The sequence below is a fragment of the Lampetra fluviatilis genome, chromosome 62 (genome assembly GCF_964198595.1).
Source record: "Lampetra fluviatilis chromosome 62, kcLamFluv1.1, whole genome shotgun sequence".
Classification (NCBI taxonomy): domain Eukaryota; kingdom Metazoa; phylum Chordata; class Hyperoartia; order Petromyzontiformes; family Petromyzontidae; genus Lampetra; species Lampetra fluviatilis.
In genome coordinates this window covers 2878059-2898058 of record NC_136336.1, presented here as the reverse complement: position 1 = coordinate 2898058, position 20000 = coordinate 2878059, and the positions used below count along the sequence as shown (strand labels likewise).

At 53.3% G+C, this 20000-nt stretch overlaps 1 protein-coding gene across 4 annotated transcripts in view; it reads left to right on the top strand.

Annotated features, from left to right (window-relative positions):
* Positions 1-53: 53 nt before the first annotated feature.
* LOC144951460 (tensin-3-like) overlaps positions 54-20000 on the top strand; it is a 91869-nt gene continuing 71922 nt past the window's right edge. For all 4 annotated transcript variants that reach the window (XM_078881743.1, XM_078881742.1, XM_078881741.1 and 1 more), the window contains exons 1-6: positions 54-1640; positions 7723-7837; positions 11937-11974; positions 12378-12416; positions 17100-17132; positions 17597-17655. In XM_078881743.1, coding sequence (XP_078737869.1) covers positions 1587-1640; positions 7723-7837; positions 11937-11974; positions 12378-12416; positions 17100-17132; positions 17597-17655 — 338 coding nt within the window. In that variant the 5' untranslated portion in view covers positions 54-1586. The remainder of the gene's footprint in view (positions 1641-7722; positions 7838-11936; positions 11975-12377; positions 12417-17099; positions 17133-17596; positions 17656-20000) is intronic.

Sequence of the window (20000 nt, the reverse complement as noted above, 5' to 3'; positions counted from 1 at the left end):
GAGCGGTGGGGAGAGTGGTGGGGAGAGGGATGGGGGGGAGAGCGAGGGGAGAGTCCACACGAGGGGAGAGTTCCGCGCACAGCCACGCACGTTTAACGCTCTCGAGATACGTGCGTCACATGGAGTTTCTCAGAGTACACGCGCTTTATCGGCCGCGGTTGTTGTGAGGATTGAACGTGGGTCGCGTCTGGCGCGCGTGTGACAACGCAGCCGCGGTGCTAAACAGCGAGTAACCGATTAACACGCAGACAGACACACACACATACAGACACGCAAACACACAGACACATACACATACAGACACACAAACACACACATAGGCAGACACACAAATACACACACACACACAAACACACACACAAACACAGACACACACACAGACAGACACACACACACAGATAGACACACACACATACAGACAGACACACAAACACACACACAGACAGACACACAAACACAGACACATACATACACACACAACGCTAAATACATACACACAGACAGACACACACACAAACACACAGACACACACACAAACACACACACAGACACACACAACGCCAAACACACACACACATTTCTACGAAAACACAAGTGCAAATAAGACAGACATACACACAGACATATACAGACACGCACAGGCACGCACTCGCATAAACCTCACCACACATACCAAACCACACGGACCCAAAGACAGACACACTCTCTCACACACACACAGGCACGCTACACAAACACACGCACACTCGCATACCACACTACACCCACGCACACTCACGCGCACAATACACTACACACACACGCGCGCTGACATTCACACCCAACACTACCTTACACACACACATAACGACAACACACCCACACACGTAAAGATAACACGCACATCCACGCCACACACACACACACTGTTACACGTTCACAGTTGCACTCTCTCACACATACAACACACGAACCACACACACCGTGACTCGCATGACACACACCCTAACACACACACACTAAACACACTCCTACGCGCACACCCACGCCACACACATTCGCACACACACACTGTTACACGTTCACAGTTGCACTCTCTCACACATACAACACACGAACCACACACACCGTGACTCGCATGACACACACCCTAACACACACACACTAAACACACTCCTACGCGCACACCCACGCCACACACATTCGCACACACACACTGTTACACGTTCACAGTTGCACTCTCTCACACATACAACACACTAACCACACACACCGAGACTCGCACGACACACACCCTAACACACACACCCACACACACACGAAACACACTCCTACGCGCACACACACTCACACATTCACAGTCGTGCGCGCGCGACACGCACGAACGCGCGCGCGCTCTAAACCGCCGAGTTCCCCGTGAAGTTTCTGGGGTTCGCGAGTTTGACTCCCGGGATGGGCCTGCAGGGGTTGGTGGGGTTGGGAGGAGGAACCCGCTGTACCCCCTTCGCCGCGACCCCCTCGACCAGGCCCCTGTAAGGGGGTCCTCCCGCGGGCTGGAACTGGTGACCCCGAGTGCCCTCGGGACCCCTCGGGTCCCCTCGGCCGTGATGCCTTCAGCGGCATCGATACGCAGCGTCAAGTGGCGTGGCGGTCCCTGCGGGGTAAGGGTGCCTCCCCCACGTGTCTCTGCGCCTCCCCCACGTGTCTCTGTGTGCCTCCACGTGTCTCTGTGTGCCTCCACGTGTCTCTGTGTTCTTCTCCGTGTCTCTGTGTGCCTCCACGTGTCTCTGTGTGCCTCCACGTGTCTCTGTGTTCCTCTCCGTGTCTCTGTGTTCCTCCATGTGTCTGTGTGTCTCCAAGTGTCTGTGTGCCTTCCGTGTCTGTGTGTCTCCCCGTGTCTGTGTGACTCCCGTGTCTGTGTGCCGCCCCGTGTCTGTGTGTCTCCCCGTGTCTGTGCGCCTCCCCGTGTCTCTGTGTTCCTCCATGTGTCTGTGTGTCTCCACGTGTCTCTGTGTTCCTCTCCGCGTCTGTGTGTCTCCAAGTGTCTGTGTGCCTTCCGTGTCTGTGTGTCTCCCCGTGTCTGTGTGACTCCCGTGTCTGTGTGCCGCCCCGTGTCTGTGTCTCCACGTGTCTTTGTGTTCCTCTCCGCGTCTGTGTGTCTCCAAGTGTCTGTGTGCCGCCCCGTGTCTGTGTGTCTCCCCGTGTCTGTGTGACTCCCGTGTCTCTGTGTTCCTCTCCGCGTCTGTGTGACTCCCGTGTCTGTGTGCCGCCCCGTGTCTGTGTGTCTCCCCGTGTCTGTGTGTCTCCCGTGTCTCTGTGTTCCTCTCCGCGTCTGTGTGTCTCCAAGTGTCTGTGTGCCTTCCGTGTCTGTGTGCCTTCCGTGTCTGTGTGACTCACGTGTCTGTGTGTCTCCACGTGTCTCTGTGCCTCCCCGTGTCTGTGCGCCTCCCCGCGTCTGTACGCCTCCATGTGTCTGTGTGCCTCCCGTGTCTGTGTGTCTCCCCGTGTCTGGGTGTCTCCACGTGTCTGTGTGCCCCCCCCCGTGTCTCTGTGCCTCCCCGTGTCTCTGTGCCTCCCCGTGTCTGTGTGTCTCCCCTTGTCTCTGTGCCTCCACGTGTCTCTGTGTCTGCCCATGTCTGTGTGTCTCCCCGTGTCTCTGTGCCTCCACGTGTCTCTGTGCCCCCCCCCCCCCCCGTGTCTCTGTGTCTCCCCGTGTCTCTGTGTCTCCCCGTGTCTGTGTGTCTCCTCGTGTCTGTGTGTCTCCTCGTGTCTGTGTGTCTCCCCGTGTCTCTGTGCCTCCACGTGTCTCTGTGCCTCCCTGTGTCTGTGTGTCTCCCCGTGTCTTTGTGGCTCCACGCGTCTGTGCGCCTCCCGTGTCTGTGTGCCTCCCCGTGTCTCTGTGTGTCTCCCCGTGTCTCTGTGTGCCTCCACGTGTCTCTGTGTCTCCATGTGTCTGTGCGCCTCCCGTGTCTGTGTGCCTCCCCGTGTCTGTGTGCCTCCACGCGTCTCGCCGTTTCTCCCCATGTCTCCATCTGTCTCCATGTGTCTCCCCATGTCTCGCCGTATTTCCCTGTCTCCCCGTGTCTCCCAGTGTCTCCATGTGTCTCCCCATGTCTCCCCGTATTTCCCCAGGTCTCCCCATATTTCCCTGTCTCCCAGTGTCTCTCCGTGTCTCCATGTGTCTCCCCATGTCTCTCCGTGTGTTCTGTCTGCCCGTATCTCCATGTATAACACAACCTGTGCCACACACACCCCCCCCCCCCCCCGTGTCACTCGCACCTGTGTCATACACTGAACAGCACTTGCATCAGCAGCCTGCGGAGGCTACGCAGAGAACCTTTGCCATTGTATTTGTATCGGCGGATGTTGTCACAGTCACGAGTTCACGGTCAACTGAGTGTCAGCTCCCCTCAGTGACCATGTGCGGGGGAGGGTTGAGGGGTGGTGGTGGGGGGGGGACAACCCCAACCTCCACCCTCCGCCTCTTTCACTCCGCGTGTCACCACCATCACCACGTGTCATCCCAACCACGTGCCATCATCACAACCACGTGTCATCGCAACATGAAACGCGTCATCACAACCACGTGTCATCACAACCACGTGCCATCATCACAACAATCACGTACCACCACCACCACGTGTCATCACAACAACCACGTGTCATCGCAACACGAACCACGTGTCATCGCAACACGAACCACGTGTCATCGCAACACGAACCACGTGTCATCGCAACACGAACCACGTGTCATCGCAACACGAACCACGTGTCATCACAACAACCACGTGTCATCGCAACACGAACCACGTGTCATCGCAACATGAACCACGTGTCATCACAACAACCACGTGTCATCACAACATGAACCACGTGTCATCACAACGGCCACGTGTCATCACAACAACCACGTGTCATCACAACATGAACCACGTGTCATCGCAACGGCCACGTGTCATCGCAACACGAACCACGTGTCATCACAACACGAACCACGTGTCATCACAACAACCACGTGTCATCGCAACATGAACCACGTGTCTTCGCAACACGAACCACGTGTCATCACAACAACCACGTGTCATCGCAACACGAACCACGTGTCTTCGCAACACGAACTACGTGTCATCACAACAACCACGTGTCATCACAACCATGTCAACACGAACCACGTGTCATCACAACAACCACGTGTCATCACAACCATGTCAACACGAACCACGTGTCATCACAACAACCACGTGTCATCACAACCATGTCAACACGAACCACGTGTCATCACAACAACCACGTGTCATCACAACCATGTCAACACGAACCACGTGTCATCACAACAACCACGTGTCATCACAACCATGTCAACACGAACCACGTGTCATCACAACAACCACGTGCCATCACAACCATGTCAACACGAACCACGTGTCATCACAACAACCACGTGTCATCACAACCATGTCAACACGAACCACGTGTCATCACAACAACCACGTGTCATCACAACCATGTCAACACGAACCACGTGTCATCACAACAACCACGTGTCATCACAACAACCACGTGTCTGCACCGCGCCAATCCCGCACGACCACAACCGCTAAACTCGACTCCCCCCTCGCTCCCAAACCCACAGAGGGGGGGACGGGGGGCGGTGGAAGGGAGGGGGAGTCATGGGGACGTGGGTGTGTGGGTGGTTGTGTGTGTCGGTGTGGTTGTATAAGTGTGTGTGTGTGGTTGTGTTGGTGTGTCGGTGTGTGTGTGGTTGTGTCGGTGTGTGTGGTTGTGTAGGTGTGTCGGTGTGTGTGCGTGTGGTATGGGCGGTATGTGATGGGGCGGAGAGGCGGGTTTAATCGGCGTGGATGTTGGGACACGCGTGGCGCCGACACCTGATCTCTTATCCCAGATTCGTGGTTGGAAACTTCTGAATGAAACGCATTCTTCCGAGTCAACAGCTCGCACACACACATACACACACACACCCATGCACACACACCCATGCACACACACCCATATACACACACCCATACACACACACACACACCCATACACACACACCCATACCCATACACACACACCCATACACACACCCATTTACACACCCATTTACACACACACCCATACACACACCCATACACACACCCTCACCCATCCACACACTCACCCATCCACATACATTCTCACACAGAAACAAAGATCCCACGTATAGCCTTAACTGACTGTAGTGGCAAGTGCTGTTAGCGAGCACCTATGAAGGCCGGAACGGTACACGAGGGGGTGGGTGGCCAGCACCACGCCCGACCGCCTTTGTCTCCCACAGTGGCGATGTTTACACATCGCACCAGGTAGTCATTTGAGGCTGAGTCGACCTAGGGCAGGCCCAGGATCGATTAATATAATCGTAACCGGTGTTGGCCTTGAGTGGGAATCTAACCCGGGTCGCAGGGTTCATAGCGCAGCGCGCTAACCAGTATACCACCGCTCCCCACCACTACACAGACACTAACATACTCACGCAGACACCTACTCATACAGATACTCATACGGACACTCACACGGACACACACTCACACAGACACTCATACAGACACTCATACATACAGACGGACACGCACACGGACACACAGACAGGCACTCGGACACTCACACACGCACGCCCACAGACCCCCGAGCGCTTATTAATTAACTCTGGAATGATGGAAATCGGCGTCGAGGGGGAGTGGGCGGAGGGGAGGGGTGGGAGGGGGAGGGGAGGGGAGGGGAGGGGAGGGGAGGGGCCCCCACCCACCCACCCACCCACCCCAAAACGTCTCTGATCCGGAGCCAAGGCTTCTCAAACGATCAATGGGGGCGGTCTGAGTCGATGGTGGAAACTCCACGTTCCCACGGCGGCTGGTGCAGCCGTCGTTCTCCACTTCGTGACACGAGTCTACTCGAGACGACTCGTGAATAGGGAGGCCCTGCCTGGGACGTTTGGCCAAGTTCACGTGGTCTTAGGCAGTCGGGGATTCGGTATTTAACGTCACCAGCAGAGCCAACTCGGCTCCACATCATCCTCCTGTACCGCAGCAGTACGTCACTTCTCCAGCCCATGTATACACACACTCGCCCACACGTCCATCCCACTCAGCCACCCACTCACCCACCCACCCACCCACTCACCCACCCACTCACCCATCAGTCCATCTCTTATCCAGCCCATACATATATATACACTCAACCACCCACTCACCCACCCACTCACCCATTCACTTATCAGTCCATCTCTTATCCAGCCCATGTATATGTAATGTAGTAACTCGGCGGGAGACGACTTCACGGGTAACACACTCTTTATTTTATCAAACTTGGTTACAGGTGACTAACACCTACTTTGTATCTCGGGTGACAAACACCCACTTAGCTACTTGGCGACTAACGCCCACTGAGCTACTCGGATGACCAACATCCACTTAGTACTCGGGTGACAAACACCCACTTAGCTACTTGGCGACTAACGCCCACTGAGCTACTCGGATGACCAACATCCACTTAGCTACTTGGCGACTAACGCCCACTGAGCTACTCGGATGACCAACATCCACTTAGTACTCGGGTGACAACCACCCACTTAGCTACTTGGCGACTAACGCCCACTGAGCTACTCGGATGACCAACATCCACTTAGCTACTCGGCGACTAACGCCACTGAGCTACTCGGATGACCAACATCCACTTAGCTACTCGGCGACTAACGCCACTGAGCTACTCGGATGACCAACATCCACTTAGCTACTCGGCGACTAAGTCTGCAGCTCCGTCTTCGGGTCTTCAACTGGGTAACTCTCCCCGAGTGCTCTCGCGCGTCCCCCTTTATACCCCACCTGCGGACGTCGCTGCGAGCACCCACTTATTCGACCAATCGCCGGGCGCTGGCTACGATCCTCTTTTCCCACATCTCATCGTGCCTCACCACTCACTCCGCGCCGCCCCGTCATCTGTCACTCCCGGCGCGCGCGTCCACACCACGCCCACAACGCGTGCCCAACCCCGCACCCCGCGCCGCCCCGTGATCCATCACTGTCACAGTCGGCGCACGTCAATACCACCACTACATATACACCATCGCCCACCCATTCAACCCACTCAGCCACCCACCCACTCAGCCACCCACTCAGCCAATCGCCCACCAATCCATCTCTTCTCCAGCCCGTATACAAACACTCGCCAACCCATTCACCCACTCACCCATCAGTCAATCTCTTGTCCAGCCCATGTCGCGCCCGTTTAGTTCCCCTCTGTCTGGCCAAACAGAAGCTGTTTGTACATGCGGTGGCTGGGCATGCGGGCTACGTGAGCCAGCCAACGCAGCCTCCTCGCTCGTCGGAGGAGCTCACCGATGATGGGAACTGTGTACAGGTCTTTCAAGGATCTGTGAGCTCCTCACACTACAATCCAGCCTGGTTATACCGAGGATGGATCGTCGTAGGCAGAGCCAGCCTAAATGTCACGCGTATCAACACACACAAGAGAGGGCAATTAGAAAGCTCAGCATCCTGCTTGCTGTACTGGCATGGTTATCCTTGCAGAGGCCGTTTGTCGCGTATTGATTCGCCGTGGATTAAATGGTGTCACGAGTCCGAAGTTTGGCCTCTTGACACCGCGCGATCTCCATGATCTTCCATGTTCTTGGCCATTCTGCAAACCCCCACCTCAATTCTCCCCCCCACCCCCCACCGCCCCCCACCACCACCCAATGTCCCACAGGCGGACGATGGAGATGCCTCCACGACGCACGCGTTCAAGACCAAGACGTTCAAGAGGCCCAAGCCGTGCCTCGCGTGCCGACAGGACGTGTGCGGCCAGGCGCACTCGTGCCGCGGTGAGAGAAGATGTCCAACATCACCATGAGTCCACCATGAGATCAGCATCTCCTGCCTCCATTCATGAGATCAACATCTCCCACCTCCATGAGATCAACATCTCCCACCTCCATCCATGAGATCAACATCTCCTATCTCCATTCATGAGATCAACATCTCCCACCTCCATTCATGAGATTAACATCTCCCATCTCCATCCATGAGATCAACATCTCCCACCTCCATTCATGAGATCAACATCTCCCACCTCCATCCATGAGATCAACATCTCCCACCTCCATTTATGAGATCAACATCTCCCACCTCCATTCACGAGATCAACATCTCCCACCTCCATTCATGAGATTAACATCTCCCACCTCCATTCATGAGATCAGCATCTCCCACCTCCATTCATGAGATCAACATCTCCCACCTCCATTCATGAGATCAACATCTCCCACCTCCATTCATGAGATCAACATCTCCCACCTCCATTCATGAGATCAACATCTCCCACCTCCATTCACGAGATCAATATCTCCCACCACCATTCATGAGATCAACATCTCCCACCACCATTCATGAGATCAACATCTCCCACCTCCATTCATGAGATCAGCATCTCCTGCCTCCATTCATGAGATCAACATCTCCCACCTCCATTCATGAGATCAACATCTCCCACCTCCATTCATGAGATCAGCATCTCCCACCTCCATTCATGAGATCAACATCTCCCACCTCCATTCATGAGATCAACATCTCCCACCTCCATTCATGAGATCAGCATCTCCCACCTCCATTCATGAGATCAACATCTCCCACCTCCATTCATGAGATCAACATCTCCCACCTCCATTCATGAGATCAGCATCTCCCACCTCCATTCATGAGATCGACATCTCCCACCTCCATTCATGAGATCAACATCTCCCACCTCCATTCATGAGATCAACATCTCCCACCTCCATTCACGAGATCAGCATCTCCCACCTCCATTCATGAGATCAACATCTCCCACCTCCATTCACGAGATCAGCATCTCCCACCTCCATTCACGAGATCAGCATCTCCCACCTCCATTCATGAGATCAACATCTCCCACCTCCATTCATGAGATCAGCATCTCCCGCCTCCATTCATGAGATCAACATCTCCCACCTCCATTCATGAGATCAACATCTCCCACCTCCATTCACGAGATCAACATCTCCCACCTCCATTCATGAGATCAACATCTCCCGCCTCCATTCATGAGATCAACATCTCCCACCTCCATGAGATCAACATCTCCCACCTCCATTCATGAGATCAACATCTCCCACCTCCATTCATGAGATCAACATCTCCCACCTCCAATCATGAGATCAACATCTCCCACCTCCATTCATGAGATCAACATCTCCCACCTACATTCACGAGATCAACATCTCCCACCTCCATGAGACCAACATCTCCCACCTCCAATCATGAGATCAACATCTCCCACCTCCAATCATGAGATCAACATCTCCCACCTCCATGAGATCAACATCTCCCACCTCCATTCATGAGATCAACATCTCCCACCTCCATTCATGAGATCAACATCTCTCGCCTCCATTCCTGAGATCAACATCTCCCACCTCCATTCATGAGATCAACATCTCCCACCTCCATGAGATCAACATCTCCCACCTCCATGAGATCAACATCTCCCACCTCCATTCATGAGATCAACATCTCCCACCTCCATTCATGAGATCAACATCTCCTACCTCCATTCACGAGATCAACATCTCCCACCTCCATGAGATCAACATCTCCCACCTCCATGAGATCAACATCTCCCACCTCCATTCATGAGATCAACATCTCCCACCTCCATTCATGAGATGAACATCTCCCACCTCCATTCATGAGATCAACATCTCCCACCTCCATTCACGAGATCAACATCTCCCACCTCCATTCATGAGATCAACATCTCCCACCTCCATTCATGAGATCAACATCTCCCACCTCCATTCATGAGATCAACATCTCCCACCTCCATTCACGAGATCAACATCTCCCACCTCCATTCACGAGATCAACATCTCCCACCTCCATTCATGAGATCAACATCTCCCACCTCCATGAGATCAACATCTCCCACCTCCATGAGATCAACATCTCCCACCTCCATGAGCTCAACATCTCCCACCTCCATTCACGAGATCAACATCTCCCACCTCCATTCATGAGATCAACATCTCCCGCCTCCATTCATGAGATCAACATCTCCCACCTCCATTCATGAGATCAACATCTCCCACCTCCATTCATGAGATCAACATCTCCCACCTCCATTCATGAGATCAACATCTCCCACCTCCATTCACGAGATCAACATCTCCCACCTCCATTCACGAGATCAACATCTCCCACCTCCATTCACGAGATCAACATCTCCCACCTCCATTCACGAGATCAACATCTCCCACCTCCATTCAAGAGATCAACATCTCCCACCTCCATGAGCTCAACATCTCCCACCTCCATTCACGAGATCAACATCTCCCACCTCCATGAGATCAACATCTCCCACCTCCATTCATGAGATCAACATCTCCCACCTCCATTCATGAGATCAACATCTCCCGCCTCCATTCATGAGATCAACATCTCCCGCCTCCATGAGATCAACATCTCCCACCTCCATTCATGAGATCAACATCTCCCACCTCCATTCACGAGATCAACATCTCCCACCTCCATTCACGAGATCAACATCTCCCACCTCCATTCACGAGATCAACATCTCCCACCTCCATTGCTAAACTCAACTGTAGAGGAGAGTCCTCGTTTAACGTGATAGATGCGTTCCTGAAGTTTGACGAGACACGGTGCACGTACACACAGTGAGATGGTGGTACGAATAACGGAGCCGTGTCACTGTATCACTCCGCTCAGCCACGCAGTTCAGGAAAGTAGTTCGTTGTCGACAGTGCAGAAACCGCGTTTTAATGGCGCGCATTCAGCGTTGTGCGAAAAGTGTTCTCAAACGGAAGGAACGGCGTTGTCGCAATACCGCGGTGTAACGTGAACACCGCGGCTTGAGCGAGGACTGCACCACAATGTGATTGTTTTACGCTGGCCGGGCCGAATCCATCAACGCCAGTGAATCACAACTCTGCGTGAGCCTTTGGGTCTTTCTCTATGCGAGTCTGTGGGTCTCTGTGTAAATCTGTGGTCTCTGTGTAAGTCTGTGGGTCTCTGTGCGAGTTTGTGGGTCTCTGTGCGAGTCTGTGGGTCTCTGTGCGAGTCTGTGGGTCTCTGTGCGAGTCTGTGGGTCTCTGTGCGAGTCTGTGGGTCTCTGTGCGAGTCTGTGGGTCTTTGTGCGAGTATGTGGGTCTCTGTGCGAGTCTGTGGGTCTCTGTGTAAATTTGTGGGTGTCTGTGTAAGCATGTGGGTCTCTGTGTGAGTTTGTGGGTCTATGTGCGAGTCTGTGGGTCTATGTGCGAGTCTGTGGGTCTCTGTGCGAGTCTGTGGGTGTCTGTGTGAGTCTGTGGATATCTGTGTAAGTATGTGGGTCTCAGTGCGAGTCTGTGGGTCTCTGTGTAAGTCTGTGGGTCTCTGTGCGAGTCTGTGGGTCTCTGTGCGAGTCTGTGGGTCTCTGTGCGAGTCTGTGGGTCTCTGTGCGAGTATGTGGGTCTCTGTGCGAGTCTGTGGGTCTCTGTGCGAGTCTGTGGGTCTCTGTGTAAATGTGTGGGTGTCTGTGTAAGCATGTGGGTCTCTGTGTGAGTCTTTGGGTGTCTCTGGGTCTCTGTGTGAGTCCATGGGCCGCGATGGTCTGTCTGCTAGACGCGAGTGAACTGGCTGTAGACACACTCCTTGGGAACAGAACTACCAGAAATGTAAGCTGACACCAGCACTTGTCATGTGCCTTGAGCCCTCCCGTTTTAATGTAACGCCTCGACTGGTCGAAAGATGATTGGACCACGCCCACCCAGCACCCTCACGGCGTCCCCACATCCCGACTCACTGTCACGTCTGTCCCCTTGGTCCCACGTGTCTCTCAACCCTGCCCCCCCCCCCCCATGACCCCCCCCCCACCCCCCGTGTCCCCTCTGTGTGTCCCCGTGGTGTCACCAGCTTGCAAGCTCGCGTGCCACAAGAAGTGCCTGTGCAAGGTGAGTGACGCGGAGACACGCGGTCCCCACGGGGTCCGCACGGGGTCCCCACTGGGTCCCCACCACGCACTAGCGAGCGAGGGATAGAGTGTTTCCCCCACGCACGTGTGAATTATCTCCACTGGCTTCCTCGCCTCTCATCTCACTCCACTCCCCTCCACGCGCTCTCCTGCCTCTCCCCTCTCATTTCACTCCTCTACCCTCCACGCACTCTCCTGCCTCTCCCCTCTCATCTCACTCCCCATGCCGTACCATGACTTCACCACGCTGGCCAGTCCCAGTTGATGACGGGGCAGGTGGCCCAGGCCCGGTTGACTGTGGTGGTGGTGTTGTTGACGGTGTGTTGTTGTTGTTGTTGACTCTGTGTTGTTGTTGTTGTTGACTGTGTGGTATTGTTGTTTAGGCTCCTGCGTGCAGACCAGCGCTGAGCAGCAACGAGCAGGTATGTGACACCCACAGCGGCCTAACACTGTCCCTGGCGGCACTCACAACCATCCCCCAGGCCAACTCCCGCCTGACCCCGAAGCCGTGGCACCGACGTGAAGCCCTCGGCCCCAGGATGATGGTGAGCCGTTCTCGATAGAAGCCACCCTCCTCTTGGCATTTGAAAGGGGCACCCCCAGTGGCAGCTGTCCCTGTGCGGCGCGGTATTAATAATAATTGACTGGGTTACAGAAACAACATTTTGTTCATGGGTATTAAGTGTGATTTCCGAATTGCTTATGCATCAAAAGTACAGAGAATGGCTATTGTTATCCCACAAACTTTGCTTTTGTGACCAGGACAGTGATATTTTGAAATGTGCCTATTTTCAATGAGAAAACGTGGTGTGTATTTGTGTCATTCCTTCACATAAAGTCCACTGGGGGAATAATAGCCATTTTCTATACTGTTGAGGCATAAGCAATTGAAAAATAACACTTAGTGCCCAGGAACAAAAATTGTGTTACAAAGTGTAATATATAAATCATTGCGCCCCGACCGCAAAAAGTTGCCATGGCTTTCATGAAGAAGTCTTGAGACTCGAGGCATTCCTGAGTTCAAACGGCGCAAGTCGTCATCATAATGAGTAAACGATTAAATGCATGTCCAAGGCTGAAAGTATTTGACTTTTAAAGTTTAAACCCTGACAGAGAATCATCTTCTTGGTTCTTTCGGTAATGTCACGTAGAAGGGAAATAATAACATAATAAAAATAAAACAATAAAATAATGACTTCACTGTCAGGTTTCGATTTAAAGCTTTCGTGACTGCAGGGATTCATCTTCTTGGTTCTTTCTGTAGAGTCACGTAGAAGGGAAATAATAAAATAATAAAAATAAACATTCTTTTACAACGTTTTATTATTATTTTATTATTTCCCTTCTAAAGTCACGTAGAAGGTAAATAATAAAATAATAAAAATAAAACATTATTTTATTATGTTTTATTTTTATTATTTTATTATTTCCATTCTACGTGACTTTACCGAAAGAACCAAGAAGATGAATCCCTGCAGTCACGAAAGCTTTAAATCGAAACCTGACAGAGAAGTCATTGACACTCCACACCCCACAAGCGTCATCCTCACGCGCCTCGCTCTGCTGCTCAGAAAGAATTCCGCTCGCTCCGTGCCAATCGCACTGCGCGGCTGCGACGTTTCAGGCAATGGCCCTTTCGAATATACGTGGGCGGGTGGGTGGCCACGCTGCCGCGCTTGGGCGTCGGCTTAGAGCTTACCCCGAGCTCGCCGGGAGAGGGCGGTACAGCAAAGTGTGTGGCAGAGGTCGCAACCGGGTACCCGATACCCGTACCCTACCCGATACCCGGCTACCCGTACCCGGCCGGGTACGGGTACCCGTTTGCGACCCTGGTGCGGCCGGGTACGGGTAAGGAATCAAAACCCGTTTGCGACCTCTGGTGTGTGGACTCATCTCCGTCCATAACAGGAGGGTTTTGGGGGGTTAGATCGAGTCAATATAAACGCGTCGTCAAACGGCGCCAACACCCGATACGGCCAAACGCTAAAGGTTTGTCACGCGAGCAAAAGTCGTGCCGATTCCGTTTCTGGTACAGCAACACCGGCGTGTCGGAGAGCACATCCACAATTGTGAATGTTGGAGCGGGGGGTTTGCTCTCCGACTCACCGGTAGGCGGGTTTAACGACACGCGCACGCACACGCCTTTATATTTACGCGATCAAACCCCTAAACAACCCTCTGTTGTGGATAATATCGGTCGCGAAAAGCCCTGCCCACGTGTGCGGACTAACCTACGTCTACACCATTGGTACCTCATTTGCCAGTAAAAAATATGATAATTGTTTTTTTACCCTTCCATCTGGCAACAAAACTGACACCTTTTTTCACGAGGAGTCATGTTTGCATTGACCACAATACCTGCAGTCATAATGCAAACAAAAAACACAACTCTGATAATGTATGCACTGCCCTTGAAGTTGATTGGTCCACACCCGAGACAGCTTTCCTTAGAGCCTAGTCTCACATGGGTTGGACCAGATGATACATTATCAGAGTTATGTTTTTTGTTTGCATTATGAGTGCAGGTATGGGTGGTCTATGCAAATATGACTCCTCGTAAAAAAAGGTGTCAGTTTTGTTGCCAGATAGAAGGGTAAAAAAACAATTATCATAACCTCCGTCTGTTCCAACTGCCCTTGGGCATCTACTCCCGCACAGAGCGAGGGAAAGCTGCCTGTAGACGACAAGCAGAGCTGGGGATTTCGTGGGATGCTCCTCGTCTGCAGGAATTCATATTTGTTGGGTCTTTCCGTAAAGGCACATAGATAGGTTCAAAGAAAATAACAAAAAACTACGACGTTTCGATCGCAACACAAGCGATCGTCATCAGGGGGCAATGATTGATGACGACCCGCTTGTGTTGCGATCGAAACGTCGTCGTGTTTTTGTTATTTTCTTTGAATCTATCTACGTGACTTTACCGACAGACCCAAAGAACGTGCTCATCGTCACCACGTGGCTTCTGCGGCCTCCCCCTCCACTCCTCGCCTGTGGCGCCTTCTGGCGCCTCTTGAGTCGTATCCCTCCCTCCCCACCTGCCACCCCTCCTTCCCTCCCACCCCTCCCTCCCCTCCCCTCCCACCCACCCTCCCCACCTCCCTCGCTCCCCTCCCCACCTCCCTCCCCTCCCTCCCCTCCCCACCTCCCTCCCCTCCCCTCCCTCCCTCGCTCTCTGTCTCTGGGTGTAAATTTATAACAGCGCGGCTTATAACCAGGGCCGGATTAAGATTTTGTAGACCCCTCTGGGCTACAGGTACTGTGAGCCCCCCGCCCCCCCCCAGTACTATTTTCAAAAGGAAAACAAAGTTAAAGAAAAATAAATATGTTTTAAAATGCCAACAACAAATAACAATTCAGCATTCACAAACGAAATCACGTTTCACTTCGTCTCTGGAGGCCCTCCAGCTGACGGGAGGCCCCTGAACTGCAGCCCCCTAAAGCCCCCCCCCACGCCTTAATCCGACCCTGCTCATAACACGTCGTGTGGGGCCTTCGCGAGAATATTCTCCCAAACAAAGGGGGGGGGGGTGGGTTTGGTTAGATCGCGTAAATATAACCCGAAATGTCTTGCCGATGATAACGGCACGGTTAGTCGTGGTGGGGTAAAGTGTGGGCACCTCAAACTCTTCCAACGCGGGCACGTGCTCTGTAGAAGGGGGCATTGCCTGGAACGCCGCCTGCTCTGTCCTTTTGCTTTTGAAGGCCACGCTCGGGGTTTTGCAAACTCTGACCGAAGCCATTCCCGTGAAATGTTTTATAATCATCATCATTATTTGTATCCTCTTAAATAATCATTCAAATTCGAATCTTTCCCCCCGGGAGATCAAAGCCAAATTACGGCCGAGACTCTCCCGGGCAATCCGGGACGGTTGGCAACCACCCACGCTGTGGGGTCGGCCTTGGCACGGAACGGGTCGGGCACGGGAGGGTGGAGAGGGGTGGTGAGCCGAGCCACGCGGGCCCCGTGCCGGGCCGACAGCGCCCCCTGGTGGTTAGCGACAAGCCCGCCAGGTTGTGGATCGTTTGGGGTGGGGGGCTCGTTTGACCATACTTCACCACGCTGGTCAGTGAAGGTGGGGTGGGGGGGCGGCATCTCCTAGGCGAGACCACACACAGGGGCAGCGTTCACCACCCCCGAGTGGCAGCATGCTGATGCCCCAGGTCACTGTCGCGAATGAGGCTCCATCCTGGTCACGTGGGGGCCTCGCCAACAATTGAACTTGACGCCCCCCGGCTGGACAATCGGTGAACAAGAGCTTTATAGCTCATCGGATTTCCTCCAGTGTCAATACACTTTCTGAGTTTACACTATGGGAACCTCATTTGCCAGTAAAAATATGATAATTGGTTTTTTACCCTTCTATCTGGCAACAAAACTGACACCTTTTTACAAGGAGTCATGTTTGCATAGACCGCAATACCTGCAGTCATAATACAAACAAAAGACATAACTCTGATAATGTGCACTGTCCTTGAAGTTGATTGGTCCACACCCGAGACAGCTTTCCTTAGAGCCTAGTCTCACATGGGTTGGACCAGATGACGCCAAAAGGCGCACAGTGCACATTATCAGAGTTATGTTCTTTTGTTTGTATTATGACTGCAGGTATTGCGGTCTATGCAAACATGACTCCTTGTTAAAAGGTGTCAGTTTTGTTGCCAGATAGAAGGGATAAAAACCAATTAGCATATTTTTACTGGCAAATGAGGTTCCCATAGTGTAGATGCTTGCCCCGAGCTCTCATACTCTGATGGTGCATTGTCTTTGAGTTGTGCGCCTTTTGGCGTCATCTGGTCCAACCCATGTGAGACTAGGCTCTAAGGAAAGCTGTCTCGGGTGTGGACCAATCAACTTCAAGGACAGTGCATACATTATCAGAGTTATGTCTTTTGTTTGTATTATGACTGCAGGTATTGCGGTCTATGCAAACATGACTCCTTGTTAAAAGGTGTCAGTTTTGTTGCCAGTTAGAAGGGTAAAAAAACAATTATCACCTTCTGAGTTGCTGCTGCTGCTGCTGCTGCTGATGCATCGTCAACGTCGTGGTGTTGAATTCCCACCCCGTGCCCCGTCCGTCTTTGTCTCTCTCCCTCTTCCCTTGCAGCCAAGCGGCTCCAAGAGGAGCATCGCGTCCATCGTGAGTCTACCTGGAGGGGAGGGGGGCAGGGGCGCAGGGGGGCAGCATCACGCAGTCGAGGGTGAATCCCAAGATATCTTAGCAACTCAACAAAAATAATATATATAAACCAGGAGGAGGATTTCTCCCACAAATTTGGCTGTGTCTCTGATAAGACTCGTTGTAATTACTGGCGAAACGTCGTACACTCTCATTGTTAATGTTGCGGCTCGGCTCTCCAACACACAACCGGTTAGTGCTGCACTGCTGACGGACCGAACTAATTGGCTGTGTCGGGTGGTGGCGGGTTTAACGACACATTTACGCGATCTAACTCCCAAAAAGCAACTCGATTGTTGGGTGAGAATGGTCGCGAAAGTCTCCTGCTACGTGTTCCACGAGCTATGCCGGTGGATGATTCTTCTTGTCCTCCGCCATGTGTGTGCTGTGCACGACTGTGACCATTGCTCGCGGCGCGCTTGCAGTCATCCCCCAGGTCTCCGTCAAGCGCGAGCAGCAGGGCCAGCTCACGGGCATTCTCCTAGTAAGTGTGCACGTGTGTGTGTGTGCGGTACACCACGTGTGTGTGTGTGTGTGTATGGTACATCACAAGTGTGTGTGTGTGTGTGCGGTACACCACAAGCACGTGTGTATGTGTGCGGTACACCACATGTGTGTGTGTGTGTACGGTACATCACAAGCACACGTGTGTGTGTGTGTACGGTACACCAGCAGTGTGTACGGTACACCAGCAGTGTGTGTGTATGTGTGCGGTACACCACATGTGTGTGTGTGTGTACGGTACATCACAAGCACACGTGTGTGTGTGTGTACGGTACACCAGCAGTGTGTGCGGTACACCAGCAGTGTGTGTGTGTACGGTACATCACAAGTGTGTGTACGGTACACCAGCAGTGTGTACGGTACACCGTGTGTGTGTGTACGGTACATCACAAGCACACGTGTGTGTGTGTGTACGGTACACCAGCAAACACGTGTGTGTGTACGGTACACCAGCAGAGTGTGTGTGTGTATGGTACATCACAAGTGTGTGTGTGTACGGTACACCAGCAGTGTGTGTGTGTACGGTACACCAGCAGTGTGTACGGTACACCAGCAGTGTGTGTGTACGGTACACCAGCGGTGTGTACGGTACACCAGCAGTGTGTACGGTACACCAGCAATGTGTGTGTGTGTGTACGGTACACCACCAGCGTATGTGTGTGTACGGTACACCAGCAGTGTGTGTGTGTGTGTACGGTACACCAGCAGTGTGTACGGTACACCAGCAGTGTGTACGGTACACCAGCAGTGTGTGTGTGTGTACGGTACACCAGCAGTGTGTGTGTGTGTACGGTACACCAAGTGTGTGTGTGTGTACGGTACACCAGCAGTGTGTGTGTGTGTACGGTACACCAGCAGTGTGTACGGTACACCAGCAGTGTGTGTGTGTGTGTACGGTACACCAGCAGTGTGTACGGTACACCAGCAGTGTGTGTGTGTGTGTGTACGGTACACCAGCAGCGTATGTGTGTGTACGGTACACCAGCAGTGTGTACGGTACACCAGCAGTGTGTACGGTACACCAGCAGTGTGTACGGTACACCAGCAGTGTGTACGGTACACCAGCAGTGTGTACGGTACACCAGCAGTGTGTGTGTGTACGGTACACCACAAATGTATACGGTACACCAGCAGTGTGTGTGTGTGCGGTACACCACATGCGTGTGTGTGTGTGCGGAACACCACAAGCGCGTGTGTGTGTACGGTACACCAGAAGTACGTGTGTGTGTGTACGGTACACCAGAAGCTCACGGCCCACAGCGGTGACGTTTACCCGTCTTGTTTCATCATTGGGGGATGTGGTTTGGACCAAGACCAGTCACTGTGTGTGCGTGTTTCTAGCTATGAGGACTATCTGAACCGGTCCTGGGCCTCCCTTAGATCGGTTCAGCCTCAAATGAGTACCTGGTGCGGTGTGTGAACATCGCCACTGGGGAGACAAAGGCGGTCGGGCGTGGTGCCACCCACCCCCTCGTGTACAGTGCCGGCCTTCATAGGTGCTCGCTAACAGCACTTGCCCCAACAGTCTGTTCCAGGCTATATGGGGATCTTTGTCTTTGTTGTGTATGCGTGTGTGTGTGTCAGTCGTTTTAAGTCAACCCGTAACACCTGGGTCTGTCCCGTCACCTCCTTCCAGCAGCTTTAACCTTAGAGAGCGTCACCTGACAGGTCCCCAGGGTGCACCTAACCTGGCACCAGCGCTGGGGTGACATCACCATAACCTGCACCCTACACCAGTTAATTGCACCCCACGTCCTCATCCTCACTGACTGCTTACTCACTGGCCCCCTCCATCCCTCTTTCTCACTCACTCACCCACCCACTCACTCACCCACCCACCCACCCACTCACTCACTCACTCACCCACTCACTCACTCACTCACCCACCCACCCACTCACCCACTCACTCACTCACCCACTCATTCACCTCCCCACCCACCCACTCACTTACCCACCCACCCACCCATTCACTCACCCACCCACTCGCTCACCCACCCACCCACTCGCTCACCCACTCATTCACCCACCCAACCACTTACTCACCCACCCACCCACCCACTCACTCACCCACTCCGTCATCCACTCACCCACCCACCCACTCACCCACCCACCCACCTACCCACCCACTCACCCACCCACTCACTCACTCACCCACCCACCCAACCACCCACCCACCAACCCACTCACTCACCCACTCCGTCACCCACCCACTCACCCACTCACCAACCCACTCACTCACTCACCCACCCACTCATTCACCTCCCCACCCACTCGCTCACCCACCCACCCGCCCACTCGCTCACCCACTCATTCACCCACCCAACC